We start from the raw sequence: 15,733 nt of genomic DNA on the forward strand, positions 1-15,733 counted from the left end.
TTGGAAACCTTTTTAAAATTTTAAGCTCTGTCTGAATCACAAAAGAAAATGTTTGGGTTTCATGTTCCTTTTACTGTTTTTAATACCATAATAACAAACCAATGACAAATGCCTTTTTCTGCAGACAAATACACACAATGCCCAAATAACCTGGTCTTTAGCTATTCAGTCACTTCTAACCAACCTACCTGCCGCTCTATCAGTGAACCCGACATGATCTGCAAAGTAATCTTTGATCCCCTGGAAGGTTGCGTGTGTAATAAAGGATATTATTTGGATAAAAGTGGTAAATGTGTTCCAGCAATTTTCTGTCCATGTTACTACCGTGGTCTTTCTATAGCCTCTGGAGAAAGTATTAATGACAGAGGTGTCATATGGTGAGCATAAAATATTTATATCACTATAACTTGTGATCTGTGTGTTGTACTTTTGATTTTATTTTTTTATTGTTTGTATTTTAATGACTAGTAGTAGTTTTATATGTCTAACCCATCATTTTGAAACATTTTGGGGTTGATTGCAATCTATTGTTTCATAATTATTGCTAAGTTAATGATAATGACTGTCGATGGGCCTTTTTTATGCCAATGGTATTACATTCAGCCAATTTAATTTGTTTTATTATTCCAGTGAAAAATGACCCAGTACAAGTTGGGCCAGTCCTCTTTTTATGATCACAGTTATTGACACATTTAAGTGTCATTTTCCACTTATCAAATTCATCAGCTAAAACAATACTCCAAACAATATTTTCAAATTATTACCCAGTATCCCAAAAATTGTCAAATGTTACATTTATTTTGAGCATGGAAAAAATACACTAAAATTACTCCAGGAATATAAAATAATAATATCACCAAACCGATACAATAGTTTCTCGCTTAACCAACAAGTACTTTTACATAATAGAAATGAGTGTAATTGATAACCCAACAAGCAGGCATGCTCACTATATTGATAATACAGTCACATACACATATCTCTGTGGATTTGAAGCACCACAGTTTAATTGCATACATGTCAAAAAATGCAAAAAAAAAAAAAATCGAATTCAAAACACCCAACTAGCTGCTTAACCCAAAATTAAACTTTACTCCTGTGTGGTACATTGTGTTAACCCTGTTAAACCGTGGGAGGGGTTGGACTCATCAATGACCTTACTCACAGAGGACCTGATATTTAAAACCTCTCTGCTCAGGTGAGATATTATAAAGTGATCCTCCAGCACTGCAAGATTTCTAGTGACATTTTCAAAAGGCAGATTTTGCTATGCTTCTCCACGGGGCGTTGCCTGCATTTCTGTATGTGAAGGAGAGACAAGCCCAGTGCATATAGCATTGCATGGCATGAGAGTTCTGCTGCATTTACACTCTGTGCTTTGTAATATATATCTATTTAGACTTTACACTTCAGATTACATTTAAACTTTCAACTTTCTATTTTGTGTTATTTTGAATACAGCAGTTTATTTAGGATTGTGATTTTACAAATTTTGATTATGCTTTCACAGCAACTTTAACAAATTAGACGCATACTTTGTACTGTATATGTATGTGTATCTTTTAGAAATGACATTGCACTTCACATTTCTTTATTTTTAATTACACTGAAAAACTGTAAGTTTCCCAAAAACTTAATTACTTCCTATGGGCCAGATAATCAATCATTCTCTAGTTTGGAGAGAGATTATAGAGAAGACTTCAAATGGGCTGAATTCGCCGAATTTTCTAAGAAAAGAGGAAGAACCTGGAAGTTGCAAAGAAATGAGAGATGCCTTCCATAAAAAGCAATAAAGCTCTCTGGGATACAAAATTTCACATGGGGAGAAAAGGTAACTGGAAGACACCTATTCTGATTCAAAGGGGGATATCTATAAAGCCGTCAACTGCAAATACGCTGGAATTCTGCAGCGTAATTTTCAGGGCAATGAGCAGCTTAGGTTTTTTAGATAGGATTTTTTATTTGGGGGGGGAGGTTGCTTGGGTGGTGAGTTTTACTGTTGGGGGGTGTTTGTATTTTTTTTATAGGTAAAAGAGCGGATTTCTTTGGGCAATGCCCCACAAAAGGCCCCTTTTAAGGGCCATTTGTAATTTATTGTAGGCTAGGGTTTTTTTTTATTTTGGGGACCTTTTTTATTTTGATAGGTCTATTAGATTAGGTGTAATTTGTTTTTATTTTTGATACTGTGATTTGTTTGTTTTCGTAATTTAGTGTTTTTTATTTTTTGTAATTTAGTAATTTGTAATAGTTGATTTAAATAATTTGAGTAGGGTTAGGGTTTTTTAATATGTGATATAGTTCATTTAATTGGTAGTTTAATGTAATTTTAGTATAATAGTTAGGGTAGGTTAATTAATAGTTTAGAATTAGTTTATTTTAATTCTACAGGTAAGTTTAAATGTATTTTAAGATAGGTTTGTTGTAATTGTAATGTAAAGTTAGCGGGTTGTTAAGTTTAGGGTTTAATAGCTTAATTTAGTTTATGGCGATGTGGGGGGCTGGCAGTTTAGGGGTTAATAGATTTAGTTAATGGTAGTGATGTGGGAGGCCAGAGGTTTAGGGGTTAATACATTTATTTAGTGGTGGCGGGGTCCGGGAGCGGCGGGATAGGGGTTAATAAATTTATTTAGTGGTGGCGGGGTCCGGGAGCGGTGGGATAGGGGTTAATACATTTATTTAGTGGCAGCAGGGTCTGGGAGCGGCGAGATAGGGGTTAATACATTTATTTAGTGGCGACGGGGTCCAGGACTGGTGGGATAGGGGTTATTAACTTTATTTAAGTTGCAACAGGGTCCGGGAGCGGCGGGATAGGGGTTAAACCTTTTAGTGTAGTGGCGGCGTTTAGTGACAGGGTATAAATAAAGTTGGTTAAGAGCCGAATGGCAGCGAGATTGATGACTGTTAGTTAACAACAGTCCAATGCTTATCGTCTCGTACTTGGTGCGTGGCTTTTTGCCGTCTTTTTTTTATAAATATGGAGATTATATTAAGGTTCGCGGCCTGCTGTCGAATTCAACAACGTTGACGGCTTGATAGATATCCCCCATGGGCTCAGTTTGCATGAATTCCAAATTGTACTCAAATGTTTTCACTACAATTTAACTTGCTTTTGTCTAGATTTTTTGTATATATTACTTTTCGGTTTTTTAAAATAAGTGTATTGTGAATTTTGAGCAAACTTCACCTGCATACAGCTGGTGAGATAAATCAGTGAGACCAGCTTACAAAATTTCAAGAGACTGGTGAGAGAGCTTCAGACATTCCCTGGGAACTCCCCTGTTTAGCCCAGGGAACTGCCCTGTCCCTCCCACTTTCTCAAACTGTCAGTTTTAGTTTCAATGCAGCAAATACAAGGTGCAATGTAATTTGTGAAAACGACACACAAATATACAAATGTATACAAACCAAAAGAAAGATAATAAGGATAAATAATCCTTGTGTAAGGATAGGGAATTCAGCACTCCCCACACATAAAAAGATCCTAGAAATATGAATGTATCAATAGGAATACACAATTTATCATTTATAAAGTAATATCTAACGCTGCAGAATTTGTTGGCGCTCTACAAATACCTGATAATAATAATAATAAGTGTGGAACCTGGTGGAGACAGAGAACAGAGATTATCTCCCCAGCCTCAGAAGATGCAGACAAAGGGCTAAATAAGAATTCAAAAGTTTTCTACAAAATTTCTTTTACAGTCTTTTACAAAAGTTCTTTACCTTAGTGAAGGCAGTATTTGATATATTTATAGAGATCACAAATTATGCACGAGTTACTAATGGAAACAAAAAGATATAAAAACTATATATATATAAATATATATATATATATGTGTGTGTGTGTAAAAGGGCAGATTCGAACCCAGGACCCAGAGATATGAATATACCTAACTAGTATATCCTAAACCTGTCTTGGTCCACTCACCTAAATAGGGGTCATTAAGCCTGTTCACATTCACACTTATGTTACATTCCCCAAGAGACGTCTCTCTCTGATATCCTGCTTTTATTTTTAATATTATTTCTTTTTCTTTTTGTTCATATAGTAATAAATTGTTAGTGCTTTGAACACATGCACCTTTTCAAGTTTTATTCTCTGTCTCCACCAGGTTCCACACTTGTTACTTTATAAATAATACATTTTGTATTCCTATTGATACATTCATATTTCTAGGATCGTTTTATGTGTGGGGAGTGCCGAATTCTCTATCTTTAAATAAGGATTACTTATCCTTATTATCTTTCTTTTGGTTTGTATACATAATTGTATTATATGGTCTGCAACTCTGTCTATATTTATACACAGATATAATATAGCAGATAATCATTTGTAAGCAGCTCCCTTACATTTATATTTCTACACAAATATACAAAGTATAATCCTAATTTTTTAAGGTAACATCTAAACTTTAAAAACATACTCAAAATTTGTAAAAGTAGAAAGTTTAAATGTAATAATACTGAAAGAACCCAATCTGAAATATAAAGTGATATAAAATACAAAGTGTAAGTGTGACAAAACTCTCATATCATGCAGTGCTATATTGCACTGGGATTGTCTCCTTCACATACAGAAATGAGAGAGATCTCACAGTGCTGGAGAATTCCTCCTTTTTTTTTTAAATATTCAGTGATTTCAGCCCCTGTGAAGTCTGAACTGAAATGTATCTCCTGCTGGAGAATCATAGTAACATAGTAACATAGTAGATAAGGTTGAAAAAAGACTGAAGTCCATCGAGTTCAACCTATACAAATCTTAAATACTTTCAAAAAGCTCCAGTTAAGCTTAAATAACCCCATTTAAATGTGACCCATTTAATACTAGCAATCATATCCATGAATTTTGTTTATATACAGAAATGTATCCAGACTATTTTTAAATGTATCTATGGTATTAGCATTAACTACCTCCTTTGGTAATGAGTTCCACAATTTTATTGCTCTAACAGTGAAAAAACATTTCCGTTGCCTAAACCTAAATTCATAGTGTATATATAGATATTTTTCTACACACAATTAATGCTATTTGATAGCATTATTAAAATTGAGAATAGGTAAGGATTATAATCTCAGACCTGATATTATTCTTGTTGTTACTAATTCATTATCTTTACAGTTTAATATTGTTACATTTGTATCCTAAGGCGAATGAGGGTTACATGTTATTGGTTAATAAGAAGATTTATTGGAGGGTGTGTTGGTAATGAGCTTATAAGAAATTATGTAGCTCAAAATCCTTGTTAAGGCCGTTCGGTATGAAACTGTCCATAATATGGATCCATTTCATCTCTAAGCGACCCAACTGGTTCTGTATGTCTCCTCCTCTCCAACCATATTCTACCTTCCTAATGCCTAAGAATTCAAGGTCCTCTATTCTTCTATTATGTTTTTTATCAAAGTGTGCTGATAATGAGTGTTTTTGAAAACCCTTTTCTATATTATAAATATGCTCATTTAATCTGGTTTTGAGAAGCCTAGAAGTGCGACCTATATAAATTAAATTGCACGTACAGCGTAACATGTATATTACATTCTTTCTGTTACATGTGATGAACTGATTAATATCATAGTTTTTACTACCATCAGTGGAATAAAATGTATTACATAATCTAGGTCCCTTTCTCATTCTCTTGCAGGCATTGCAGAACTGGCACCTTCTGAATCCCTCTTGGGGAGATGGTAACCAGTTTTTGTTTAAACTTGTATCTTCTATCTTTTTTATCATGTGTGAGAGTTGTAGTTTTAAGTTTGGCACCTTTCTAAACATTATATTGGGTCTATCTCCTATAAATTCTGTTAAATTTGGGTCTCTAAATAAAATCCCCTAATGCTTTTGTATAATCTCTCTAACTTCGTTACTTTGAGTACTGTGTTGTAAAATTAGTCTACTTTCTGAGTTATCCTTATCCATTCTTGGTATACCATTACTCTTATGTTTATTCTGCAATAAATTCTTCCTATCTAGTTTCAAAACTTCTTCTATTTTTTCTTCCAGAAAGGTGCTGGAATAGTTTTTTTCTATGAATCTTTCTTTTAATATTTTAGATTGAGTTTGGAAAACAGCTTCATCCCTGCAATTATGTCTGAGACGAACAAATTGTCCCTTTGGTATATTATTTAGCCAGTGTCTTTGATGACAACTGTTTAAACTAATGTAGTTGTTTACATCAATGCTTTTGAAAAAGTTTTTCGTTTTTAATATATTATTCTCTATGTAAATTTCTAAATCAGGAAACTCTACTCTAGTCCTGCTTTGATTCCATGTTAATGCTATATTAAACTCATTATTTTTCAGATACTCTTTAAATTAATTTAATTGACACTCGGTTCCTGACCAAATCAGGAACAGATCGTCTATGTAACGACGATAGGACACCAGATATTGCGCCCAGGGGGAATTGAAGATGTACAGATTTTCCCAATTAGCCATATATAGATTGGCATAACTGGGCGCAAATCTGGTGCCCATCACCGTTCCACTTATCTGAAGATAGTATTCTTTATTAAACCAGAAATAGTTGGTTTCAAGTATGATCCTAATCCCATCTAAAATAAACTGTAGTTGTTTAGGGTCAAGTGTAGTGTCTTCTTTTAAGATATTTTGTACTGAAGTAATGCCCAATTCCTTATCTATTATGGTATAGAGAGATGTTACGTCTCCAGTTATTAGCAACCAATCTTTATTCCATTTAATGTTCTAAATCATTCAATATGCTGATAGTGTCTTTTAAGTACGATTTAGTATTTTTGACATATGTTTGCAGGAATGAATCTATATATGCAGACAGATTGCTAGTATGTGAATTGACCCCAGACACGATAGGCCTCCCTGGAGGTTTTTTTTAGATCTTTATGGATCTTGGGGAGTACATAGAAACTAGCAGTCTTAGGGAATTGATTATATATATACTGATATTCCTTCTTATTTAAAATAGTTTCCTTTAGCCCTTCATTTAGATATTTTTCAATTCTTTTTTTATAGATAAATACAGGATTTGAATCTAATTTTTTGTATGTACTTGTATCATTTAATTGTCTGAAATATTCTTCATTATATTTATTCCTATCCATTATAACTGTGCCTCCGCCCTTATCGGCCGGCTTCACCACTGTAATCCTTTTAATGTTATCTGTTCCTCCTTAGTCAGATTAGATGTATAATTAGTTTTAAGATGTTTGATATCCCTATGGACTAATTCCAAAAATGTTTCCATTGGGGCTGACTTATATTGTGTGGGATTGAACAAAGATTTATTTTTGACTTCTGCATGTCTATATTTATTAGATTCCGGAATATTATTTTTTACAATTGGACTGTTCAGAAAGTATTTTTTAATGCACAAGTTGCGTATACATTTTTGCACTCCTATATACGTGTCGAATTTATTAATTCTGTAACTGGGGGCAAAGTTTAGTCCTCTATTTAAGACCGAAGTTTGTGCTTCTGTTAGTACTACTTTAGATAAATTAAAGATACCCTTACCTGTCTTTTCATTGTTTTTATTCTCTGTTACAGGTTTGCGTTTAGTGGGTTTTTTTGTTGTTTCTCAATGTTCTACCCTGTCCATATTCCTTCTCCTTTTGTTGAACAGATCTGAGTCTGTCCGATTGTATTTCCTTTTGCCTGCCTATAAAAAAAACCTCCTCAACTTCTTCTGAGCTAAATCTGTTTAAATTGTCAAATCTATTATATGTAGGAATATCTTCCTGATAGTATACTCTCTGTTTTTTTAAATGATTTCTAGGTTGCTGCCAGTCATATTCTTCCTTCCTTTGTTGTTCTGTGCGGTGGTAATTTCCCTTGTGTTGCATATAGTTGCTACTACCTGGTTCATATTGATAATCATTACCTTTATGACCTTGCCTTAAGTCTCTCTCATTATTATGCAAGTAATAATTCTCTCTCTCCCTTTGTGCCAAAGTATTATGATAGTGCCTATTCTTTTTACCATTATTTTGCATGGTTCTATTATTCTGCCCTGATCTATTCTCACTATGACGACTCTCTACATTATTTCTATTACTATTATTGTAATTATTAACTCTAGCATTCCTAGTTTTATAGTTTCTTTCCTTTCTCTCTTTATAGTCATCATGGTCTCTAAAATATTTCTTTCTTTTAGTATTTTTTCTTTCTTTCTTTAAGGAATCTAGATTCTCAGCTATTTTTTGTGACAATTCCTCATAGTTTTTATTATTCATATGGGAATGATTTTTTGCTCCAACATATTAATTTCTTCATTTACTTCATCTAATAGTTTCTTTCTTTCATTTATAATTAGATTAATAAGTTTTTTAGTACATTCTTCTAGAATGTGGTTCCATTTTGTTATAAACATAAGGTTATCTTGTCCAAAAGTGGGATTTTTAAAAATTCTCAGACCTCTCGGTGTAATTTGTTCCTTCAAATATTTTTTTAGTGTGACTATTTCAAGATGATATTTAATTTCTTTAGACATATGTTTTTCTACCTCTCTTAATAGATTTTCCAAATTATCATTAGTAATTTCAGAATTGTCAAAAAAATCATCAGCACAAGATGTAGTTGTGCATCTGTAAAGCAATAGAGACATCTTTAGTCTTTAATTTACCTCAGAGGGAGATACTGTCTGGGTTAAGATAGAATGTTATGTGTAATGGTCCGCTAATACCAATTAGACTTTACCACAATATGGTGCCTAATACAATTCCTACGTGAATATTCTATGTGTTAATAAAGTAGAAAAAACATACAATTTATTTACTTCCTCCACAGACCTAAGTAACTGTGCTTATACCTGCGGATGATATATAGTGTATACTAAAAATGTAAAGACTCTTATCAAATGTCAAATGCAAAATCAAACGTGCTATTAAAAATAAAATATATAGTGTGGATATGGAAATACCTTCACTGTAAAATCCACTCACATGACAATAGATAATAAAATCCAACTATTGTAAAGTGCTACAAAATCTAAAATATACCTTAGAAAATATCTAAATAATTCTAAACAATGAAATCTTGTGCACAAATATAAACGGTATCAAAAACAGAAAATGATAACAAATACCATAGTATCACAAAAAAGAGAAAATGTGAAATAAATGTGATAAAAATGCAAAATAGAAGTGATAAATAGTGACACAAATATGTGTTTAAACATAGACAATTGTGTAAAGTTCATATAAGGATATATGGATTCTTCTTGAAATTCTTCAATCTTCTATTTTTCTTATTTGATCCTCATATAAATGAAAAGATATCCCACATAGCGTAACTCTGCAACCTTATTGCAGTGCAGAATGTATATATGCAAATGATTACTCACATGGGATGGAGCTATAACCAAGCTCAGGTGAATGCGCACACCCACTTTTATACTGTTGGGTAAACAGTTACTTGTACAGGATATTTGAATAAAAGGATTTATTAAAATACAAATATAAAAAGCATCACAAGAGCTGCTGAAAACACCATGTACAACAGGATTGGCAATACAATATAGTAATTGCTCAGATTGAGCTAGACACAATACCAGAGACCGTGGTAAGGAGTGCAGAAACTAAACCAGACAACCTCCCCCTTAAGAGTCCAGTATATGTTGCTCTCCTTATTGGTGTGCAGATACTTGGAAGGATGCCAGGGAACGATGTATCCAACGTACGTTTCGCTAATGAGCTTTATCAAGGAATGGTGTGCGCATGTCCAAAGATATAGATATTTATAGATATAGATAGATATTTTCTAAGGTATATTTTAGATTTCGTAGCACTTTACAATAGTTGGATTTTATTATCCATTGTCATGTGAGTGGATTTTACAGTGAAGGTATTTCCATATCCACACTATATATTTTATTTTTAATAGCACGTTTGATTTTGCATTTGACATTTGATAAGAGTCTTTACATTTTTAGTATACACGATGGGGGGTAGTTATCAACGTGTCAACTTTCCTGCCTTCGCCGGCCCAATACGCCCGCCTAAGCTAGCCTCACATCGCCGCCGCGGACCTGAAAAAATTTGCCTAAGTTATCAAGTAAAGCTGTCAAAAAGCCGCGGGGCGATGAGCAGCGGACTGTGAGAGTTATCACTCATCCGATCTCGCTGCTCTTCGGCTGTTTGACAGCTTTCTTGCTAGCCTGTCACTAAGCACTGACACTAAACTACACTGTTCTACCCCCTATACCGGCGCCCCCGGAGCCCCCCGAAACTAAATAAAGTTACTAACCCCTAAACCACAGCTCCTAGACCCCGCCGCAAGTCTTATAAATATATTAACCCCTAAACCGCCGCTCCCGGACACCGCTGCCACTTACATTATACCTAGTAACCCCTATCCTGCCCCCCTATACCGTCGCCCTCTATAATAAAGTTATTAACCCCTATCCTGCTGATCCCGCACCTCACCGCAAATAAATAGTTTAACCCCTAAACCGCCGCTCCCTGAACCCGCCGCAACCTATATTAAATTTATTAACCCCTATTCTGCCCCCCCTACACCGTCGCCACCTATAATACATTTATTAACCCCTATCCTGCCCCCCACTACACCGCCGCCACTGTAATAAAATTATTAACCCCTAAACCTAAGTCTAACACTAACCCTAACACCCCCCTAACTTAAATATTAATTAAATAAATCTAAATAATATTTCTATTATGAACTAAATTAATCCTATTTAAAACTAAATGCTTACCTATAAAATAAACCCTAATATAGCTACAATATAAATAATAATTATATTGTAGCTATCTTAGGATTTATTTTTATTTTACAGGTACCTTTCAATTTATTTTAACTAGGTACAATAGCTATTAAATAGTTATTAACTATTTAATAGCTTACCTAGCTAAAATAAAGAGAAATGTACCTGTAAACTAAAAACTAACCTGTTACAATTACACCTAACACTACACTATACTTTAATAAATGATTCCTATTTAAAACTAAATACTTACCTGTAAAATAAACCCTAAGATAGCTACAATATAATTAATAATTACATTGTAGCTATATTAGGATTTATATTAATTTTACAGGTAACTTTGTATTTATTTTAGCTAGTTAGAATAGTTATTAAATAGTTATTAACTATTTAATAACTACCTAGCTAAAAGAAACACAAAATTACCTGTAAAATAAATCCTAACCTAAGTTACAATTAAACCTAACACTACACTATCATTAAATAAATTAAATAAATTAACTACAAATAACTACAATTAAATACAATTACATAAACTAACTAAAGTACAAAAAATAAAAAAAGCTAAGTTACAAAAAATAAAAAAATAAGTTACAAACATTTAAAAAATATTACAACAATTTTAAGCTACTTACACCTAATCTAAGCCCCCTAATAAAATAACAAATCCCCCCAAAATAAAAAAAATGCCCTACCCTATTCTACATTAAAAAAGTTCAAAGCTCTTTTACCTTACCAGCCCTTAAAAGGGCCTTTTGTGGGGGCATGCCCCAAAGAATTCAGCTCTTTTGCCTGTAAAAGAAAAATACAACCCCCCCCAACATTAAAACCAACCACCCACATACCCTTAATCTAACCCAAACCCCCCTTAAAATAACCTAACACTAATCCCCTGAAGATCATCCTACCTTTAGTCGTCTTTACTCAGCCGAGCCACCGATGGAACTGAAGAGGACATCCGGACCGGCAGAAGGGATCATCCAAGGGGCGCTGAAGAAATCTTCCATCCGATGAAGTGATCCTCCAAGCGGCGCTGAAGAAATCTTCCATCTGGGCGATGTCATCTTCCAAGAGGCGCTGAAGAAGTCTTCTATCCGGGCGAGGTCATCTTCGAAGCCGGGTCTTGAATCTTCATCCCGCCGACGTGGAACATCCTTCTTTCCCGATGGACTACCGATGAATGAAGGCTCCTTTAAGGGACGTCATCCAAGATGGCGTCCCTTCAATTCCGATTGGCTGATAGGATTCTATCAGCCAATCGGAATTAAGGTAGGAAAAATCTGATTGGCTGATTGAATCAGCCAATCAGATTCAAGTTCAATCCGATTGGCTGATCCAGTCAGCCAATCAGATTGAGCTCGCATTCTATTGGCTGATCGGAACAGATTTTTCCTACCTTAATTCCGATTGGCTGATAGAATCCTATCAGCCAATCGGAATTGAAGGGAGGCCATCTTGACGTCCCTTAAAGGAGCCTTCATTTGTCAGTAGTCCATCGGGAAAGAAGGATGTTCCGCGTCGGCGGGATGAAGATTCAAGACCCGGCTTCGAAGATGACCTCGCCCGGATAGAAGACTTCTTCAGCGCCGCTTGGAGGATCACTTCATCGGATGGAAGATTTCTTCAGCGCCCCTTGGATGATCACTTCTGCCGGTCCGGATGTCCTCTTCAGTTCCATCGGTGGCTCGGCTGAGTGAAGACGACTAAAGGTAGGATGATCTTCAGGGGATTAGTGTTAGGTTATTTTAAAGGGGGTTTGGGTTAGATTAGGGGTATGTGGGTGGTGGGTTTTAATGTTGGGGGAGGGTTGTATTTTTCTTTTACAGGCAAAAGAGCTGAATTCTTTGGGGCATGCCCCCACAAAAGGCCCTTTTAAGGGCTGGTAAGGTAAAAGAGCTTTGAACTTTTTTAATGTAGAATAGGGTAGGGCATTTTTTTATTTTGGGGGGGTTTGTTATTTTATTAGGGGGCTTAGATTAGGTGTAAGTAGCTTAAAATTGTTGTAATATTTTTTTAAATGTTTGTAACTTATTTTTTTATTTTTTGTAACTTAGCTTTTTTTATTTTTTGTACTTTAGTTAGTTTATGTAATTGTATTTAATTGTAGTTATTTGTAGTTAATTTATTTAATTTATTTAATGATAGTGAAGTGTTAGGTTTATTTGTAACTTAGGTAAGGATTTATTTTACAGGTAATTTTGTATTTCTTTTAGCTAGGTAGTTATTAAATAGTTAATAACTATTTAATAACTATTCTAACTAGCTAAAATAAATACAAAGTTACCTGTAAAATAAATATAAATCCTAAGATAGCTACAATGTAATTATTAATTATATTGTAGCTATCTTAGGGTTTATTTTACAGGTAAGTATTTAGTTTTAAATAGGAATCATTTATTAAAGTATAGTGTAGTGTTAGGTGTAATTGTAACTTAGGTTAGTTTTTAGTTTACAGGTACATTTCTCTTTATTTTAGCTAGGTAAGCTATTAAATAGTTAATAACTATTTAATAGCTATTGTACCTAGTTAAAATAAATTGAAAGGTACCTGTAAAATAAAAATAAATCCTAAGATAGCTACAATATAATTATTATTTATATTGTAGCTATATTAGGGTTTATTTTATAGGTTAGTATTTAGTTTTAAATAGGATTAACTTAGTTAATAATAGAAATATTATTTAGATTTATTTAATTAATATTTAAGTTAGGGGGGTGTTAGTGTTAGACAGGTTTAGGGGTTAATACATTTATTACAGTGGCGGCGGTGTAGTGGGGGGCATTATAGGGGTTAATAAATGTATTATAGGTGGCGACGGTGTAGGGGGGGCAGATTAGGGGTTAATAAATTTAATATAGGTTGCGGCAGGGTCAGGGAGCGGCGGTTTAGGGGTTAAACTATTTATTTATTTACGGCGAGGTGCGGGATCGGCAGGATAGGGGTTAATAACTTTATTATAGGGGGGCAGGATAAGGGGTTACTAGGTATCATGTAGGTGGCGGTGGGCTCCGGGAGCGGCGGTTTAGGGGTTAATATGTATAGAGTAGCTTGCGGTGGGCTCCGTGAGCGGCGGTTTAGGGGTTAATCATTTTATTTACTTGCGGCGGTGTAGGGGGGGACAGATTAGAGGTGTTTAGACTCGGGGTACATGTTAGGGTGTTAGGTGTAGACAGCTCCCATAGAAATCAATGGGATATCTGGCAGCAGCGAACTTGTACTTTCGCTATGGTCAGACTCCCATTGATTCCTATGGGATCCGCTGCCTCCAGGGTGGCGGTTTGAAAACCAGGTACGCTGGGCCGTAAAAGTGCCGAGCGTACCTGCTAGTTTTTTGATAACTAGCAAAAGTAGTCAGATTGTGCCGGACTTGTGTGCGGAACATCTGGAGTGACGTAAGAATCGATCTGTGTCGGACTGAGTCCGGCGGATCGAAGTTTACGTCACAAAATTCTACTTTTGCCGGTCTGTAGCCTTTGATAACTAAAGCGAATCAGCCTCGCCACAAATACGCTGTGGAATTCCAGCGTATTTAAGGTTGACGGCTTGATAACTACCCCCCTATATATCATCCGCAGGTATAAACACAGTTACTTAGGTCTGTGGAGGAAGTAAATAAATTGTATGTTTTTTCTACTTTATTAACACATAGAATATTCACGTAGGAATTGTATTAGGCACCATATTGTGGTAAAGTCTCATTGGTATTAGCGGACCATTACACATAACATTCACTCTTAACCCAGACAGTATGTCCCTCTGAGGTAAATTAAAGACTAAAGATGTCTATATTCCTTAACAGACGCACAACTACATTTTGTGCTGATGATTTTTTTGACAATTCTGAAATTACTATTGATTACTATTGATAATTTGGAATTACTATTGATAATTTGGAAAATCTATTAAGAGAGGTAAATAGTGTGAAATAGTCACACTAAAAAAATATTTGAAGGAACAAATTACACCGAGAGGTCTGAGAATTTTTAAAAATCCCACTTTTGGACAAGATAACCTTATGTTTATAACAAAATGGAACCACATTCTAGAAGAATGTACTAAAAAACTTATGAATCTAATTATAAATGAAAGAAATAAACTATTAGATGAAGTAAATGAAGAAATTAATATGTTGGAGCAAAAAATCATTCCCATATGAATAATAAAAACTATGAGTGATTGTCACAAAAAATAGCTGAGAATCTAGATTCCTTAAAGAAAGAAAGAAAAAATACTAAAAGAAAGAAATATTTTAGAGACCATGATGACTATAAAGAGAGAAAGGAAAGAAACTATAAAACTAGAAATGCTAAAGTTAATAATTTCAATAATAGTAATAGAAATAATGTAGAGAGTCGTCATAGTGAGAATAGATCAGGGCAGAATAATAGAACCATGCAAAATAATGGTAAAAAGAATAGGCACTATCATAATACTTTGGCACAAAGGGAGAGAGAGAATTATTACTTGCATAATAATGAGAGAGACTTAAGGCAAGGTCATAAAGGTAATGATTATCAATATGAACCAGGTAGTAGCAACTATATGCAACACAAGGGAAATTACCACCGCACAGAACAACAAAGGAAGGAAGAATATGACTGGCAGCAACCTAGAAATCCTTTAAAAAAACAGAGAGTATACTATCAGGAAGATATTCCTACATATAATAGATTTGACAATTTAAACAGATTTAGCTCAGAAGAAGTTGAGGAGGTTTTTTTTATAGGCAGGCAAAAGGAAATACAATCGGACAGACTCAGATCTGTTCAACAAAAGGAGAAGGAATATGGACAGTGTAGAACATTGAGAAACAACAACAAAAAACACTAAACGCAAACCTGTAACAGAGAATAAAAACAATGAAAAGACAGGTAAGGGTATCTTTAATTTATCTAAAGTAGTACTAACAGAAGCACAAACTTCGGTCTTAAATAGAGGACTAAACTTTGCCACCAGTTACAGAATTAATACATTTGTTACGTATATAGGAGTAGAAAAAATTTATACGCAACTTATGCATTAAAAAATACTTTCTGAA

General features: G+C 34.3%; 1 protein-coding gene across 1 annotated transcript in view; it reads left to right on the forward strand.

The window, feature by feature from the left end:
- LOC128636245 (mucin-5AC-like) overlaps positions 1-15,733 on the forward strand; it is a 154,854-nt gene that overhangs the window by 51,818 nt on the left and 87,303 nt on the right. The window contains exon 7 of the mRNA XM_053689282.1: positions 7,749-7,893. Coding sequence (XP_053545257.1) covers positions 7,749-7,893 — 145 coding nt within the window. The remainder of the gene's footprint in view (positions 1-7,748; positions 7,894-15,733) is intronic.

The sequence above is a fragment of the Bombina bombina genome, chromosome 7 (genome assembly GCF_027579735.1).
Source record: "Bombina bombina isolate aBomBom1 chromosome 7, aBomBom1.pri, whole genome shotgun sequence".
NCBI classification, from domain to species: domain Eukaryota; kingdom Metazoa; phylum Chordata; class Amphibia; order Anura; family Bombinatoridae; genus Bombina; species Bombina bombina.